The sequence below is a fragment of the Microcaecilia unicolor genome, chromosome 4, assembly GCF_901765095.1.
Source record: "Microcaecilia unicolor chromosome 4, aMicUni1.1, whole genome shotgun sequence".
Taxonomy (NCBI): Eukaryota; Metazoa; Chordata; class Amphibia; order Gymnophiona; family Siphonopidae; genus Microcaecilia; species Microcaecilia unicolor.
The window spans coordinates 248,108,889-248,126,689 of record NC_044034.1 but is presented as its reverse complement, the minus strand read 5'-3'; the positions used below and the strand labels follow the sequence as shown (position 1 = coordinate 248,126,689).

The following is a 17,801-nucleotide window of genomic DNA, read 5'->3' as shown; positions in this document are numbered from 1 at the left end:
CCAATGCAGTTTGGTCAGGTACGGTGAAACACTGTCATATCTGTTCAGTTTAAAAATTAGTCTTGCTGCTGTATTTTGTATTAGTTGCAATTTCCTTAGGTATTGGGCCTTTAGTCCCAGGAATAGGATGTTGCAATAGTCTAGTTGTGGTAGTATCAGCATTTGTACCAGACTGCCAAATTGGTTAACTCCATGAAAGCTAGATTACATTCCAGAAAGGAAAATCTTGTACTGGTAAGGACATATATTCTACTGATAGTGGGACATTCTGCAGGATATACTGCTTATATTTATCTTCAGCAACTGAGAATGAATTGGTGAGTTTAAGAATTTATTTATTTATTGCATTTGTATCCCACCTTTTCCCACCTATTTGTAGGCTCAAAGCATCAGATCTAGAAACAGCTGATCCCTCTTGGTTAAGTAGGGGAGTACAGTGAGTTTAAGGTTTGTTTTTTTGTGAACTAGAAAGTTTAAGCTCCCAGATTGGACAGTGTCCTAAAGTATCTGGAACAGAACACTTGACTTATCTCTTGGGATGGGGCTGGTTCTTTTGCATTGGCTTGAAGTACACTGGCCTCATCCTTGAGAAGTTGGGTATGAGACTGCAGTGGGTCTTCTCTGAAAGGGCCTATTGCAGTGGTTCCCAAACCTGGTCCTGGAGGCACCCCAGCCAGTCAGATTTTCAGGATACCCACAGTGATTATACATGAGAGAGATTAGCATGCACTGCCTCCGCTGCATGCAAATCTATCTCATGAATATTCATTGTGGATATCCTGAAAACCTGACTGGTTGGGTTGCCTCCAGGACCAGGTTTGGGAACCACTGACCTATTGGAAGGCCTTGTTTTGGGACAGCCAAGTTTGCCTTAAAAGGTAAAATAGTTTTCTAAAGGGAAAGAATTTCTCCTATATTAGACTGTGCTCATTTTCAAGAGCAGACATATATTCGAAAGTGGCTTATTATCTGGTGGTATCAGCTGTTCAAGCTTCTCCCTGAAAAGTCTATCGCCAGTTTAGCATGTACATCTTAAGCCTCATTTTCCTGAAATGAGGGCTTCTTTGCTACAATCCACAGGTTTTAAACTGTACTAGTCTGGTGAAGACACAAAGAAAGAAAAATTGTTGTACCTGCCAATTTTCTTTCCTTTAGTCTTTCCAGACTGTCCAGAATCCCACCCTTTCTTATCTCATGGTTTTTTGTTTGTGTGTTTTTTTTGTTTTCTGCTATCTTCCTTTCTTCCAGTGATATTTTCCCTGGTTTTCTGCTAGGCACCATCTTCAGCCAAAAGATTGACCTTCTACAATAAGTTCCCTTCAAGATACCAACTGTGGTCTGGATGACTTTTTAATAAAGACCTAATACTGTGCACATGTCTCCCTTCGTTTTTCGGAAAGAGCCAGCCTACCCTACTCCTCTTTTTACCTGAAATTCCATCCCAGACCATGGCTTGCACACTTAACAAGGCAGAGAAGAAAAGGTGGAGATGGCCAAAAGGAGATAAGGATGTCCCAGGAGCCACACAAATGGAACCAGTTTATTGAGGTGACCCGACTATGTTTCAGCATGTGCCTGGGAAATGTGTGTATAATAAATAATAGTATAAAACTTAATTGACAACACAAAGATTATTTTACAAGAGATGTGTGTTGACAACTGATAAGGGTAGTATGACAACCAAGAGGCTGTTACAGAAATGTACATAAAAAGTGCCTAATGAAGGCAATAAATACAAATAAAAACAACATATTATTTCAAAAGAATAATCAACCTAAAAATAAAAGAGAAAAATTTTCTTGCCAAACAACAACCATAAAATGTGTCTGCCTTAATGCACCGTGCACAGAACTGTATGATCTGTATAATCTATTATTGCCTAGACTTGTATATAGTACAATTTATAAATAGTTTAAATACATTAAAATAAAAAATAAATAAATATCAGCACGTTGATGAATTTTTTGGAAGATGTATGGTCCCAAGAGTAGCTGTAACTTCTTTCCTGTCTACTATGATGGAATAATAAACTAACTAAATAAATAAAAAGCCATGTGCAGCCAAAAGATTGACCTTCTACAATCAGTTCTCTTCAAGATACCAAATGTGGTTTGTTTACAGCATTCAGCTGAATGATAATGGTGTCAGTCATGAGTACTACTGCAGAGTCTTGCTGGGGCATTCCGTCCCAGACCATGACTGGTACATTTACCAAGGCACCTAAGGGCTGCCCCATTCCCTCAACTTTATTCCCTTTGTCAAATTGTCTTGTCTTGTCTACAGCTACCTGGTCCTCATCAAGATATATTCCTTGGTTTTCTGTCAATCTTCAGCCAGTAGGAAGAGCTTCTACAGTAATTTCATTGAATTATGCAAGTTTATATCTGTAGGTCAGCTTAACTGAAAAGGATTATTCATTGCTTCGTCACTCAATACTGAATATCTGCTCCTGCACGGTACCCTTAAGGGATGACTCACATGGACCTACTTTGTTTTTCTGTCTCCATCTGATGGTCGATGGACATAACACCCATAGGTTCTGGATTGGTCTGATGAGATTAAAGGAAAGAAAATTAGCAAGTAAGAAACAATTTTTCTATCTGGGTAAGGGTAACTGCTACCCAGAGTTAATGCTGCTGAGAGAAATATTGTGCAGAACTATTGAGATAGTGCCACTGAATATCTTTACAGACTACCTAAGCACTGTCTGGATAATGGTGGAGCAGAGACATACGTTACCTGGATAAGAGCAATTTTCAGTGTTGCTTTTTGGATAACTATGAATAGCAAAAAAAAAAAAAAAAAACTCTCAAGTTCTATGTGAATAAACTATTCAGATAGTGGCTGAATATTACCACTATATGGATAATACTGGCACCTCACTAGTCTACCTGATTATTCAGCAGCAGCCACTACGTATCAGCTGAATATCTAGATTTTTTTTTTTTGCCTATAGTGGCTGACATTTAAACTGCCACAGGCTCAGTATTGGGGGGAATGTATTTATCATCTTTAGTTTTTCTTATTTGGTGCCATATCACTCTTTTATTGTCATGATAAGGATATTGGAATTTCTAATTCAGTGGTTGATTTCATAAACTGCCTACCCCTTTGTCTTTTTTAAGCTCACATAGTATTGCCTTGCTTGCAGGTGTGATAATAAGTGTGTATTTGGTATATCCCGTTTGTACTTTATTTTGTCAAAAAAGAATTGTTCCTTATTTAAGCTCAGCAATTGGGTCATGTTCTAGCTTTCATTATTCCTCCCGATTTGAAATGCGAGTTACCTACTAGTTTAATTGGGGGGGGTTCTGTACCCTGTTCCATATTTCTCAATGAGCAGGGACTGTCTTCTTCATGTTCAATTGTAAAGCGCTGCATATGACTGGTAGCGCTATAGAAGTGATTTATAGTAGTAGTAGTGGCTTCCATGCCATTATGAATGGGTTTACTAAAGATATACAGAATCCTAATGTCACTTTGGGTTCTATTTACTAGTCTTCATTAACCGTTTAATGCAAGAATTATTTTGCTTTAATAGTTGAGAGGTGTGGTAGCTGTGTTAGTCCACTCTTAAAGGTTATCAATAGAATAGTTAAAATGGCATCTTCAAAGCATGCAATAAATTCTTCACTAAACAAAAAAGTGGGCACAAAACCAGGAGTCCCAGAGACTGGATCACAGTAAAGCTAAAACCAAATTTTATTAATTAGTATATTTGACTCATATATTTGACTCGACACAACCGTTGTGTTTCGGCCAAAGAAATACTGGCGAATAGTGTATAAATGGTCTTAAAAAAGACCTTTGTATTGAATTGTGGAACGGATCACTTGCGTGAAGAGTTCAGCAGTAAATTTACCAGTATTTCTTATTCTGGATCATCATTAGCTGTCTACCTTAGTATTTAGACTCCTGATGCAGGCCCTTTGGCCAAAACACAACGGTTGTGTCGAGTCAAATATACTAATTAATAAAATTGGTTTTAGCTTTACTGTGATCCAGTCTCTGGGACTCCTGGTTTTGTGCCCACTTTTTTGTTTGTTTTACAAAGTATACGTGGGTCTTCTTTGAGTTCTCCACGCTTTGTGGATTCTCTATTGACTATAAATTCTTCACTAATCATTTAGGACATAATTCTGTAAGAAGCCACCTAGATTAAGGCAACAAGAATGCTAGTATTCTAGTCATTTATGTGCATGTTTATATAACATATATGCACATAAATGATGATACTCCAGATATGTGCTGTTATGTAAGTACACACCAGTGTTTAATGGCACATATTTTGGGGGTGGGTATTCACATGAATGGGACTCGTATATGCATAAGTTATAGAATACTATATTATGGGGGTACCTCTGGCATTTAGGCGCTAACATGCCAGCTCTATGGCATGGTAAGTGCTCATACCTAACCACATTTATGTGCAGATACTCAGTTAGGCTAGTAAGTCTATGCCTTTTTCTTGCATACAGTAATAAAAATATTCAAAAAGTCATTAATAAGTCTTTATCCCATTGAGTCAGTTATTTGTGGAAGCCCCTTTTGCAGCTATAAACACCCATGAATCATTTAACTGTTTTGCTAAGGCCCTTGCTGGGATAAATAGCAATTTATGTATACAATGGTACAGTGTTTGCCTTGTAATTCTCTAGAGGAACATTACAAAAGTGTTTATTACTAAAGATTTTCATATATTTTGCATATTGGTTTTTCACAAATAATTCTAACAAATTATAGGAGAAATTTGGAAGAAAATTGGCAATCTACTTTAGCAAGGCCAGTATCGTGGCTTTGGTATAGGTCACTGGCACCAGAAATTGAGATTTAAGTCTCCTGTTTGGCGATGTTGATAGTGCTTGGGTGCATTGTAGAAGTGATACTGCTGAGTACAGGGTGGTATGGAGGGGAGGGAGGGCAGTTACTGTTGTGGTATGTTGGTTCTTGCTAGTGTAATAGTAGCACCTAGGCATTCAGTGATAGGAATCTTCCAGTTCTTTATGGGCAATGACAGTCGACATAAGCATGTTGTCTGGGATGTGGTGGCATCAAATATAGCGAAAAAGAAATTTTGATAAAGCTGTATAGAAATAATTTGTGTTTCCATTAATGTTTTAGTGTTTGGTGGTGCCATTTGTCGGATGTATCGTTTTCCTACGACGGATGGAAACCACCTGCGAATACTGGAGCAAATGGCAGAGAGTGTGCTTTCCTTACACATCCCCAGACAATTTGTCAAACTTCTACTTGAAGAGGATGCAGCGAGGTAAGAAAACAGGGCAACTTTTATGTACAGAATCTTTAGATTGATCCCATTGTAATACAAAGCCTAAGAAATTGGTGAGAATATATGGAACTTTCCTCAGAGGAAGAGAATGGCACAGTTGCATTATTAGGGCAGAGGAGTGTGGTAGCCGTGTTAGTCCACTCTTAAGGTTATCAATAGAAATCAAACAAAATAAAACATGGAAAGGAAAATAAGATGATACCTTTTTTATTGGACATAACTTAATATATTTCTTGATTAGCTTTCGAAGGTTGCCCTTCTTCGTCAGATCGGAAATAAGCAAATGTGCTAGCTGACAGTGTATATAAGTGAAAACATTCAAGCATTACTATGACAGTCTGACAGGGTGGGAGGATGGGGGTGGGTAGGAGATATGCATGGGGACATCAAAGCATATCATTGATATTCTAACAGGATGGGTGTGGATAGGTGAGGGATGTGGTTCCTAGCCCATTATAAACCATAAAGCTGTATTTCTCTGTTGATCACCCCACCCCTCACCTATCCACACCCATCCTGTTAGAATATCAATGATATGCTTTGATGTCCCCATGCATACCTCCTACCCACCCCCATCCTCCCACCCTGTCAGACTGTCATAGTAATGCTTGAATGTTTTCACTTATATACACTGTCAGCTAGCACATTTGCTTATTTCCGATCTGATGAAGAAGGGCAACCTTCGAAAGCTAATCAAGAAATGTATTACGTTATGTCCAATAAAAAAGGTATCATCTTATTTTCTTTTCCATGTTTTATTTTGTTTGATTTCTATTGATAACATTATTAGGGCAGAAACTGTGAAAAGAGAAACGTGTTGGTATTGATTTATTTTTCAGCTCATACTACAACATTCTGTTAAAATGCCTTTAAATTTACTGCTCTCTCTTTGTAAATAATTTCTAGTCAAACATTGTCTATAACAGACTAAAACCAGAACCCCCAAAATAAATCTTTAGCAGCAGCAGTTATGGCAGTCAAGCTTTATTGTAAGTCTTCTTTGAAAATAATGCGTTGGCTCCTAGACAAGTTGTTAACAAGAGAAGCTGCTGTACTGCTCTGTCTTGTGCTTCCAAATTTGCAAGCTACTGTAAAAGTATTCTGATGCAGGCATTGTCAAATCAAGGTTAGGTGGCTCTGACCATTTTCGACTGAAATCAACCCGTGATTGATTTTTTATTTTATTTATTTATTACATTTGTATCCCACATTATCCCAAAAAGCTCAGATTCAATGTGGCTTACTTTGAAGAAAAACATAAAAAATATGATACAGTCAGATAATTAATTATAACATTTTAACATATTAGGAATAATTCTATGTTTGTCATGAAACTAGGCTAGGGTATTGGTTATGTTGAAACATATAAGAGAGACGGCAACATTAGTTTGTTTTTTGATAATATATGTACTTAATAGAAAAGCCTTTAGTAATTTATGGAATCTCAGATAATCTTCTAAGTACCTTAATTGCTTGAGTAGAGAATTCCAAAGTTTGGTACTCTGATATGTAAAGCCTGTGACAAGGATTGATTTGTAAGAAAGACCTTTGCATTTTGGATATTGGATAATGGAACGTGAGGTATTCTCTAGATGTTTTTACTGTATTACGTGAAGGTAAATCAATTAGTTACTGCATGTAGGAGGGTGATAAACTATAGATGATTTTGTAAACAGTCATACATATTTTAAAGGTAATCCTTGCATTTATGGGAAACCAGTGAAGTTTTAACAAGTGAGGGGAAGCCTTCTCAGCGTGAGGAGCACTGCATACAAGGTGGACAGCGGTATTTTAAGAAGTGAGATTTTAATACCTGCATATATGACATTACAATAATAAAGTTTGGATAGTACCAGGAATTGGGTGATAGTATGAAGTGTGGAGCTTGGGAAGAAAGGACACAACCTTTTTAACTTCCATGTAAGACGCTCGAGACCACTTTGAGACCTGAGCTTTGAATGATAAATACTGATAGAAGGTGATGCCCAGGATTTTCATTGATTGATCTAAGGCATATGATGTGTTGTCAGTAATTAAGTTTTTTATTGAAATGGGTTGATAGGGGTTGGTAAGTATGAGGAATTTAGTCTTTCCCAATTTAATTTGAGTTTGAAACTGGATGCCCAAGATTCCATCAGATCTAAACTTGTTTTAATCTTGTGTATAATTTCTAGTAATTCCCTTTTGAAGGGGATATATATATCATCAGCATAGATGAAGAAATTAAATCTTTGATCCTCCAGTAAGTAACCCAGTGGTGCCATCATGATATTGAATAAAATAGGTGACAAAGGAGAGCCTTGTGGAACTCCACATATAGAGTCCCAGGGTGAGGCGATATGATCTGATTGTTTTACTTGGTAGGATCTTGATATTAGAAAACTGTGGTACCACTTTAAGACAGTTCCTCTTGATATCAAAGTGGTCTAACAAGTATCACAATATCTTATGGTCAACCGTGTCGAAGACACTAGACATATCAAATTATAAAATATGATTTTTCTGCCTATACTTGTTTCTGAAATGTGCAATGAGGGTGGTGAGCACTGTCTCAGTGAAAATGGATGGTCAGAATCCTGATTGTGTACTATACAGGATGGAAAAGACTTGGAGGAACTCCATGAGCTGACTAGTTACTAAACCTTCCATCACTTTTACTAATAAAGGAGTAGAGGCTACAGGTCTATGATTAGATGTTTTGCTTCTACTGGCATTGGGATTCTTTGGGATAGCTGTTAGAATTATTTTGCCATCATTTTCAGGGAATAGTCTGTTTGATAACATGAAGGATAAGTATGATTGTAAGCAATTGATGAATAGGTCAGGAGCTAACCTTAGAAGATAGCTGGGATGTGTCTAAAATACATTGTGACATTGCATACTTGGGTAGAAATTTTTTTTACCTGATCCAATATGGGAGGAGAGAAGTCAGACCATGTTCTGTCTGTTGGGTGGCGTACAGGAGAATTGACAGATGGAAGAATATATTTGTTGATGTTTGTGAAGGAGCCTTTCATTTCTTGTCTAATTTTATTTTCTCCTCAAAGTAATTTGCTAGTTAGTCTGCAGAGGGAGTAGATTCATTGGTTACGATCAGGGATTGTGTGTTAATTAATAAAAGTGTAAAGCTTTCTGGTATTTAATGTGAACCCACCTACATATTTAGCATAATAGTTTGGACTTTTTAAATTTTATATATGTATTCTATTAGTAATTTTCCAGTTAACATAAGCATTGCCATACTGGGACAGACCGAAGGTCCATCAAGCCTAGCATCCTGTTTCTAACACTGGCCAATCCTGTTTACAAGTACCTGGCAAGATCCCAAAACAGTACAATACATTTCATGCTGCTTATCCTAGAAATAAGCAGTGGATTTTCCCCAAGTCCATATTAATAATGGATTATTTACTTTTCTTTTAGGAAGTTATTGTCAATTAGATATGTCCAAAGAAGTTTATGAAAATTGTCTAGAATTAGAATACTTGAATGGGTTTCCAGGTCTCTAACTTTGGATATTTTTCTGGATCTAAGCATATAGTGTTCCAGTCATGTATGAAATTTGATGACTGAGAAATGGATCCTAATTTGTCAAAAGGTATTTTGGACCAGAAGGTAGATGGATCAATTTTACCTCTTGATGTGAAGAAGCAGACCTGAGATTTTAGTCTTGATTTATTTGTGTCTTCTTTCCAGTGGAGGGTTAAAGATAACTTGCTATGATCAGACCATGGGATAGGAGTCCATACAGAATTAGAAATAAAGAAATATGTTGGATCAATAAATCGGTGTAATATGATCAATTTTCTTTTTACTAGTGATCAGTTGGGCTGCTGTATTCTGGACCAACTGCAACCTCTGTGTATTATATTTTGACATCCTTGATACGAAGAGTTAACATAGTCCATTCTATTTATGATCACTGTTTGAACCATCTTGTCTAAATTTGTGATTGTAAAAAATGTTTCCGCTGCCTTATTTTAAATGATAAAAACAAGATCGCCCAACCGAATCCACTTGTGCATAGATTCATCACAAAGAAATCCAAAGATAACTATCTCATATGAAAGTGAGATTGATTTTCCAAGTACTACAGGCTTAGGGCCCTGTTTACTAAGGTATGTGCTAACGTTAGAGACACCCATAAATTCCTATGGATGTCTCTAGCATTAGCACACACCAAAAATGATAGTGTGCCTACAGCGTGGCTTAGTAAACAGGGCCCTTAGTTAATAAAGCACTACAGGCTTAGTTAATAAAGGTTTTCTGTGCACTACAGGCTTAGTTAATAAAGCTTTTCCATGCCAAAAATGCCACATTACAGATGATTTATCTAAATTTAGAATCAGATCTTGATTTAAAAGCCAAACCTTTATTGTTTTTAAAGTTTTGTTGAAAGCTGTCATGATTCTTTCTTAATGATCACATAGAAAAACAGCCAACCCAACTGAATATCATCAGCAAAGAAATGAAAATATGTATCTAATTCACTCATAAATTCAGACAAAGGAGTTAAAAATAAATTTAAAAGAATTGGAGATAAGATTGACCCTTGTGGCATCCCTTTCTTCAAATTTTTAGATAAAGGTAAAAGAATTATTTTAGTGTTACAGCATAAATGCAACTTTTAAATTTACTACTGGGCGGTTGCAGTAGGACTTCAGTAGAAAGTCTCTTAGTGCTACATTGATTTGCTTATTGACATATTTTTACTCTTTCCTTTTAGGGTTTGTGAACTAGAAGAGCTGGGGGATCTATCACCCTGTTGGGAAAGCCTTCGTCGGGAAATAGTCACTCAGTATCAAACAATCATTTTAACTTATCAGGAAAATCTAACAGACCTACATCAGTACAAAGGTTAGACATGCATATGTTACTGATTCATTGCTATACTATTTCACTGCCATGGTTATTTTTGTTAAACCTGTCTCTGCCAGCTTTTTGGCATCCAGAGCTGAAAAACTTCTAAATAATGTGGAATCTGGTGATCACATTAATTCTCCGAGGACAAGCAGGCTGCTTGTTCTCACTGATGGGTGACGTCCACGGCAGCCCCTCCAATCGGAATCTTCACTAGCAAAGTCCTTTGCTAGCCCTCGCGCGCCCGCGCGCACCGCGCATGCGCGGCCGTCTTCCCGCCCGAAACCGGCTCGAGCCGGCCAGTCTTCTTTTGTCCGCACTCGGTACGGTCGTATTTTTCGCCGTGTCGAGCCCCGGAGAGTCGACCTCGCGCGTCCATATTGTTGAACGTGTTTTTTCTTCATAAAAGCTTTCCTTGTACTCGGGAAGTGCTCCGGAACCCCTCCACCGGGTTTCGTTTCAATCCTCCCCGTATTTCCAGCTTTTGGCCCCGATAAGTTTTCTTTCGTCGTCGGGGTAGGCCTCTTTTCGGCCTCGGTCGAGATTTTCTCCCTCTAAAGTTTTGGTGCTCTTTTTCCGTCATTTCGGACTTTGATTTCGCCGGCGTGATTTTTCCGCCCATGACATCGAAGCCTTCCAGCGGCTTCAAGAAGTGCACCCAGTGCGCCCGGGTTATCTCGCTCACTGATCGACACTCGTCGTGTCTTCAGTGTCTGGGGGCCGAGCACCGCCCTCAGAACTGTAGTCTGTGTTCCCTGCTTCAAAGGCGGACTCAGGTAGCGAGACTAGCCCAGTGGAACGTTTTGTTCTCGGGCTCTTCGTCGGCATCGGCACCGGGATCTTCGAGTGCATCGACGTCGTCAGCGTCCAGACCATCTTCCTCGGCCGCCCTTGCATCGAGTGCATCGAGGCATCGGGCCTCTGCATCGGCGCCGAGACATCGGATAGCTGCATCGACGTCGGTGGTACCGGGACCTCGTCTGCTGATGTCGTCGGACGGTGGTGCATCGTCAGGAGTGCAGGTGAGGGCTGTCCATTCCCCTGCTGGTGGCGGTGAGCCTTCGGGTGGGTCTCCTCCCACCCTGAGGGCTCCTGCGGTACAGCCCCCCCCGAGACCGACCTTCTTCGGCCTCGGCCCCGAGGAAGCGACGGATGGATTCTACGTCCTCCTCGTCGGTGCCGGGGAGCTCTGGTGACATGCTTCGGAAGAAGTCGAAGAAGCATCGACACCGGTCTCCTCCCCGCGTCGGCACCGAGAGCTCTGGGTCGCCGAGGGATTCGGCACCCAGCAGGCATCGGCACCGAGAGGACCGCTCACCCTCTGTCCAAGAGGTGTCGATGCGCTCCACTCTGGACAGCCCGGAACAGCCTCCTCGCCCGGAACAGGTCCTGACGTCGACGCCTGCATCGACCTCACAGCCTTTCTCTGCAGCCGCTCTAAACGAGAGCCTCCGGGCCGTTCTCCCAGAGATTCTGGGAGAGCTGTTGCGCCCTACCCCTCCGGTACCGGCGGTGCTTGCGCCTCCGGTACCGTCGAGCGTGGCGCCGGCTGGCCCATCGCCCAGGTTGAGGTCCCCGACGTCGTACCGGCAGCGGCCACCTCCCAGGAAGGCTCCCCGACTACGTCGGCGGAGGGAGCTTCGCCGATGCGGGCGAGGGAGTCTACCTCTCGACGCCCCCATCGTGGACGTGGCTCCACTGAGTCGAGCAGGGCGAGGTTGCAGACACAGGTTCGTGAACTTGTGTCTGACACCGAGGGTGAGGCCTCGTGGGAGGAAGAGGAAGATCCTAGATATTTCTCTGACGAGGAGTCTGAGGGTCTTCCTTCTGATCCCACTCCCTCTCCTGAAAGACAGCTTTCTCCTCCCGAGAGTCTGTCTTTTGCTTCCTTTGTCCGGGAGATGTCTACGGCCATCCCCTTCCCGGTGGTTGTGGAGGACGAGCCCAGGGCTGAAATGTTTGAGCTCCTGGACTATCCTTCTCCACCTAAGGAAGCGTCCACCGTTCCCTTGCACCATGTCCTAAAAAAGACATTGCTTGCGAACTGGACGAAACCCTTAACTAATCCCCACATTCCCAAGAAGATCGAGTCCCAGTACCGGATCCATGGGGACCCAGAGCTGATGCGCACTCAGTTGCCTCACGACTCTGGAGTTGTGGATTTGGCCCTAAAGAAGGCTAAGAGTTCTAGGGAACATGCTTCGGCGCCCCCGGGCAAGGACGCTAGAACCTTAGACTCCTTTGGGAGGAAGGCCTACCATTCCTCTATGCTCGTGTCCAAGATCCAGTCTTACCAGCTCTACACGAGCATACACATGCGGAACAATGTGCGGCAGTTGGCGGGCTTGGTTGATGCTCTTCCCCCTGAGCAAGCCAAGCCTTTTCAGGAGGTGGTCAGGCAGCTGAAGGCGTGCAGAAAATTCCTGGCCAGAGGAGTTTATGACACTTTTGATGTTGCGTCCAGGGCCGCTGCTCAAGGTGTGGTGATGCGCAGGCTCTCATGGCTGCGTGCCGCCGACCTGGAGAATAGAATCCAGCAGCGGATTGCGGACTCGCCTTGCCGTGCGGACAACATTTTTGGCGAAAAAGTCGAACAGGTGGTAGAGTCTCTCCACCAGCGGGACACCGCATTCGACAAATTCGCCCGCCGGCAGCCTTCAGCTTCTACCTCTACAGGTAGACGATTTTTCGTGGGAAGGAAGACTGTTCCCTACTCTTCTGGCAAGCGTAGGTACAATCCTCCTTCCCGACAGCCTGCGGCCCAGGCTAAGCCCCAGCGCGCTCACTCTCGTCAGCAGCGTGCGACTCAGCAAGGCCCCGCGGCGCCCCAGCAAAAGCAAGGGGCGAGCTTTTGACTGGCTCCAGCAGAGCATAGCCGACATCCAAGTGTCCGTGCCGGGCGACCTGCCGGTCGGAGGGAGGTTGAAAGTTTTTCACCGAAGGTGGCCTCTCATAACCTCCGATCAGTGGGTTCTGCAAATAGTCCGGCAGGGGTACACCCTCAATTTGACCTCAAAACCTCCAAATTGTCCACCGGGAGCTCAGTCTTACAGCTTCCAGCACAAGAGGGTACTTGCAGAGGAACTCTCCGCCCTTCTCAGCGCCAATGCGGTCGAGCCCGTGCCATCCGGGCAAGAAGGGCTGGGATTCTATTCCAGGTACTTCCTTGTGGAAAAGAAAACAGGGGGGATGCGTCCCATCCTAGACCTAAGGGCCCTGAACAAATACCTCGTAAAAGAAAAGTTCAGGATGCTTTCCCTGGGCACCCTTCTCCCCATGATTCAGCAAAACGATTGGCTATGCTCTCTGGACTTGAAGGATGCCTACACACATATCCCGATACTGCCAGCTCACAGACAGTATCTGCGATTTCAGTTGGGCACACGCCACTTCCAGTACTGTGTGCTACCCTTTGGGCTCGCCTCTGCGCCCAGGGTGTTCACAAAGTGCCTAGCTGTGGTAGCAGCGGCACTTCGCAGGCTGGGAGTACACGTGTTCCCATATCTCGACGATTGGCTGGTAAAGAACACGTCCGAGGCAGGAGCCCTGCAGTCCATGCAGATGACTATTCGCCTTCTGGAGCTACTGGGGTTTGTGATAAATTACCCAAAGTCCCATCTTCTTCCAGTGCAGAACCTCGAATTCATAGGAGCCCTGCTGGATTCTCGGACGGCTCGCGCCTATCTCCCAGAGACGAGAGCCAACAACTTGTTGTCCCTCGTCTCCCGGGTGCGGGCGTCCCAGCAGATCACAGCTCGGCAGATGTTGAGATTGCTGGGCCATATGGCCTCCACAGTTCACGTGACTCCCATGGCCCGCCTTCACATGAGATCTGCTCAATGGACCCTAGCCTCCCAGTGGTATCAGGCCGCTGGAGGTCTAGAGGACGTGATCCACCTGTCCACGAGTTTTCTCGAATCCCTGTATTGGTGGACGATTTGGACCAATTTGACTCTGGGACGTCCCTTCCAAATTCCTCAGCCACAAAAAGTGCTGACCACGGATGCGTCTCTCCTGGGATGGGGAGCTCATGTCGATGGGCTTCACACCCAAGGAAGCTGGTCCCTCCAAGAACGCGATCTACAGATCAATCTTCTGGAGTTACGAGCGATCTGGAACGCTCTGAAGGCTTTCAGAGATCGGCTGTCCCACCAAATTATTCAAATTCAGACAGACAACCAGGTTGCCATGTACTATGTAAACAAGCAGGGGGGCACCGGATCTCGCCCCCTGTGTCAGGAAGCCGTCAGCATGTGGACCTGGGCTCGCCGGTACGGCATGGTGCTCCAAGCCACATATCTGGCAGGCGTAAACAACAGTCTGGCCGACAGATTGAGCAGGATTATGCAACCTCACGAGTGGTCGCTCAGCTCCTGAGTGGTGCGCCAGATCTTCCAAGCGTGGGGCACCCCCTTGGTGGATCTCTTCGCATCTCGAGCAAACCACAAAGTCCCTCAGTTCTGTTCCAGGCTTCAGGCCACCGGCAGACTGGCGTCGGATGCCTTCCTCCTCGATTGGGGGGAGGGCCTGCTGTATGCTTATCCTCCCATTCCTCTGGTGGGGAAGACTTTGTTGAAACTCAAGCAAGACCGAGGCACCATGATCCTGATTGCTCCTTTTTGGCCGCGTCAGATCTGGTTCCCTCTTCTTCTGGAGTTATCCTCCGAAGAACCGTGGAGATTGGAGTGTTTTCCGACCCTCATCACGCAGGACGAAGGGGCTCTTCTGCATCCCAACCTCCGGTCCCTGGCTCTCACGGCCTGGATGTTGAGGGCGTAGATTTTGCCTCTTTGGGTCTGCCAGAGGGTGTCTCCCGTATCTTGCTTGCTTCCAGGAAAGACTCCACTAAGAGAAGTTACTTCTTTCATTGGAGGAGGTTTGCCGTCTGGTGTGACAGCAAGGCCCTAGATCCTCGCTCTTGTCCTACACAGACCCTGCTTGAATACCTTCTGCACTTGTCTGAGTCTGGTCTTAAGACCAACTCCGTAAGGGTTCATCTTAGTGCAATCAGTGCATACCATTACCAAGTGGAAGGTAAGCCGATCTCAGGACAGCCTTTAGTTGTTCGCTTCATGAGAGGTTTGCTTTTGTCAAAGCCCCCTGTCAAGCCTCCTACAGTGTCATGGGATCTCAATGTCGTTCTCACCCAGCTGATGAAACCTCCTTTTGAGCCACTGAATTCCTGCCATCTGAAGTACTTGACCTGGAAGGTCATTTTCTTGGTGGCAGTTACTTCAGCTCGTAGAGTCAGTGAGCTTCAGGCCCTGGTAGCCCAGGCCCCTTACACCAAATTTCATCATAACAGAGTAGTCCTCCGCACTCACCCTAAGTTCCTGCCAAAGGTCGTGTCGGAGTTCCATCTGAACCAGTCAATTGTCTTGCCAACATTCTTTCCCCGTCCTCATTCCTGCCCTGCTGAACGTCAGCTGCACACATTGGACTGCAAGAGAGCATTGGCCTTCTACCTGGAGCGGACACAGCCCCACAGACAGTCCGCCCAATTGTTTGTTTCTTTTGATCCCAATAGGAGGGGAGTGGCTGTAGGGAAACGCACCATTTCCAATTGGCTAGCAGATTGCATTTCCTTCACTTACGCCCAGGCGGGGCTGGCTCTTGAGGGTCATGTCACGGCTCATAATGTTAGAGCCATGGCTGCGTCGGTAGCCCACTTGAAGTCAGCCTCCATTGAAGAAATTTGCAAAGCTGCGACGTGGGCTTCTGTCCACACATTCACATCCCATTACTGCCTGCAGCAGGATACCCGACGCGACAGTCGGTTCGGGCAGTCAGTTCTTCAGAACCTGTTTGGGCTTTAGGATCCAACTCCACCCCCCGAGGGCCCTGTTTGTTCTGTTCCAGGCTACACTCTCAGTTAGTTGGTAAATTTTTTTAGGTCAATTCCTGTTATGTCCTCGCCGTTGCGAGGCCCAATTGACCATGGTTGTTGTTTTGAGTGAGCCTGGGGGCTAGGGATACCCCATCAGTGAGAACAAGCAGCCTGCTTGTCCTCGGAGAAAGCGAATGCTACATACCTGTAGAAGGTATTCTCCGAGGACAGCAGGCTGATTGTTCTCACAAACCCGCCCGCCTCCCCTTTGGAGTTGTGTCTTCCCTTAAGAGTTTGTCTTGCTACATACTGGACTGGCCGGCTCGAGCCGGTTTCGGGCGGGAAGACGGCCGCGCATGCGCGCGAGGGCTAGCAAAGGACTTTGCTAGTGAAGATTCCGATTGGAGGGGCTGCCGTGGACGTCACCCATCAGTGAGAACAATCAGCCTGCTGTCCTCGGAGAATACCTTCTACAGGTATGTAGCATTCGCTATATCCAGAGGTGAAACTTTTGTAGTCTAATTCTGATGTTTCTCAAGTGTAATTCGTTATATAATACATCACAGGAGATGTGCATCGTATCATACCACATCATATATCTTGCATTTTAAAATGTGCACCTGCTAGAAAGAAGTAACCATCTGTTGTTCACATTTCAATGTAATCCTCTTTTCCTTAGCATCCCTCCGGACCGGCTCAGAAAGACACTGATGGGTTGTGAACCCCTTCCAGCAGGTTCTGACTGAGAATTCTGACTCTCGTGAGAGCCAGAATTAAAGCCATGGCTATCTATATCAATTTCCAGTGTTCTCTGTCTCCAGCAGGTGGAAGGTGGTGAGCCCTTCAGTCTCCTGTTTGTTTTCTTGTTTTATATCTATTTATTTTCTTCCCCTTTTCTGTTTAAAAAAAAAAAAAAAAGATATATATATATATATATAATTTCAACTCTATTTTCTTCTGTGTAATGGGTTAAAAAAAAAAAGCAAGTTTTGCTGATAACGGAGCATAAGGCCCGCAGGGTTTCTCTTATAGCTTCGGGGGGTGTTACACTTGGGTGGTCAGATCGCTCCTCCCACAACTACCTCCCGACTTTTGTTCTTTGTGCAATTTACTGAAAATTGGTTATCACTTTGGCACTAACCTCAGCCCCTTCAAGGGAACAGTGTTCTGAGGACTGGGAGAAACAGCTGCATTGCTTCGCTGTGGTTAAAAAAAGAAATACAAAAAAAAAATACAAAAACACCAAACCAGCAAAGCAGCTCAGCTTCGGGCTTTCCGCATCTTGTATTGCAGCGGCATCCCTGCTCTTTCGGAAGCTCTTTTTTTATTTCTTTTCTTGTGGTGTGTAAAAAAAAAAAAAATACTAATTAAAAAAAAGTTGTGCTGTAATATAATGGTGGAGAAGTTGCGCGTTGTATAGTATGCCAGCACAGGGGGCTTATGGCATCTGGCATTTGCAAATTTTGTACTGCCAAAGAGATTTCAACAACTTTTTCAGAGTCTGGAACTGTATTGGGAACCACTCTTTCATCTCTAGTGCAAACAGCTGTTAAGTCATTCTCCGGTTTTGGTGGGAAGCGCTGCCATTTCGCAGCCATAGTCCTCATCATCAGACCGCTTTTCTTCAGCTCCACAATTGCCCTTAGATGTGTCTTTGGTACAGGGGACATCTCAGGGGGCAGACGTTCAAGGAAGTTTTCCTCTCAAGTTTGTTTTGGAAATGTATAAAGCTTTTTTTATGCACAAATCTGATCTTTCTACAGTGCTTCCTCCTAAGATGTCATGGGGTCTAGAATCTTCTCTCAAATGCCCTATGGTTTCCTG

The 17,801-nt window shown here is 43.9% G+C and overlaps 1 protein-coding gene across 5 annotated transcripts in view; it reads left to right on the top strand.

The window, feature by feature from the left end:
- Positions 1-17,801, top strand: part of INPP4A (inositol polyphosphate-4-phosphatase type I A) — a 349,368-nt gene that overhangs the window by 189,441 nt on the left and 142,126 nt on the right. For all 5 annotated transcript variants that reach the window (XM_030201389.1, XM_030201388.1, XM_030201387.1 and 2 more), the window contains 2 exons: positions 5,122-5,269; positions 10,017-10,147. In XM_030201389.1, coding sequence (XP_030057249.1) covers positions 5,122-5,269; positions 10,017-10,147 — 279 coding nt within the window. The remainder of the gene's footprint in view (positions 1-5,121; positions 5,270-10,016; positions 10,148-17,801) is intronic.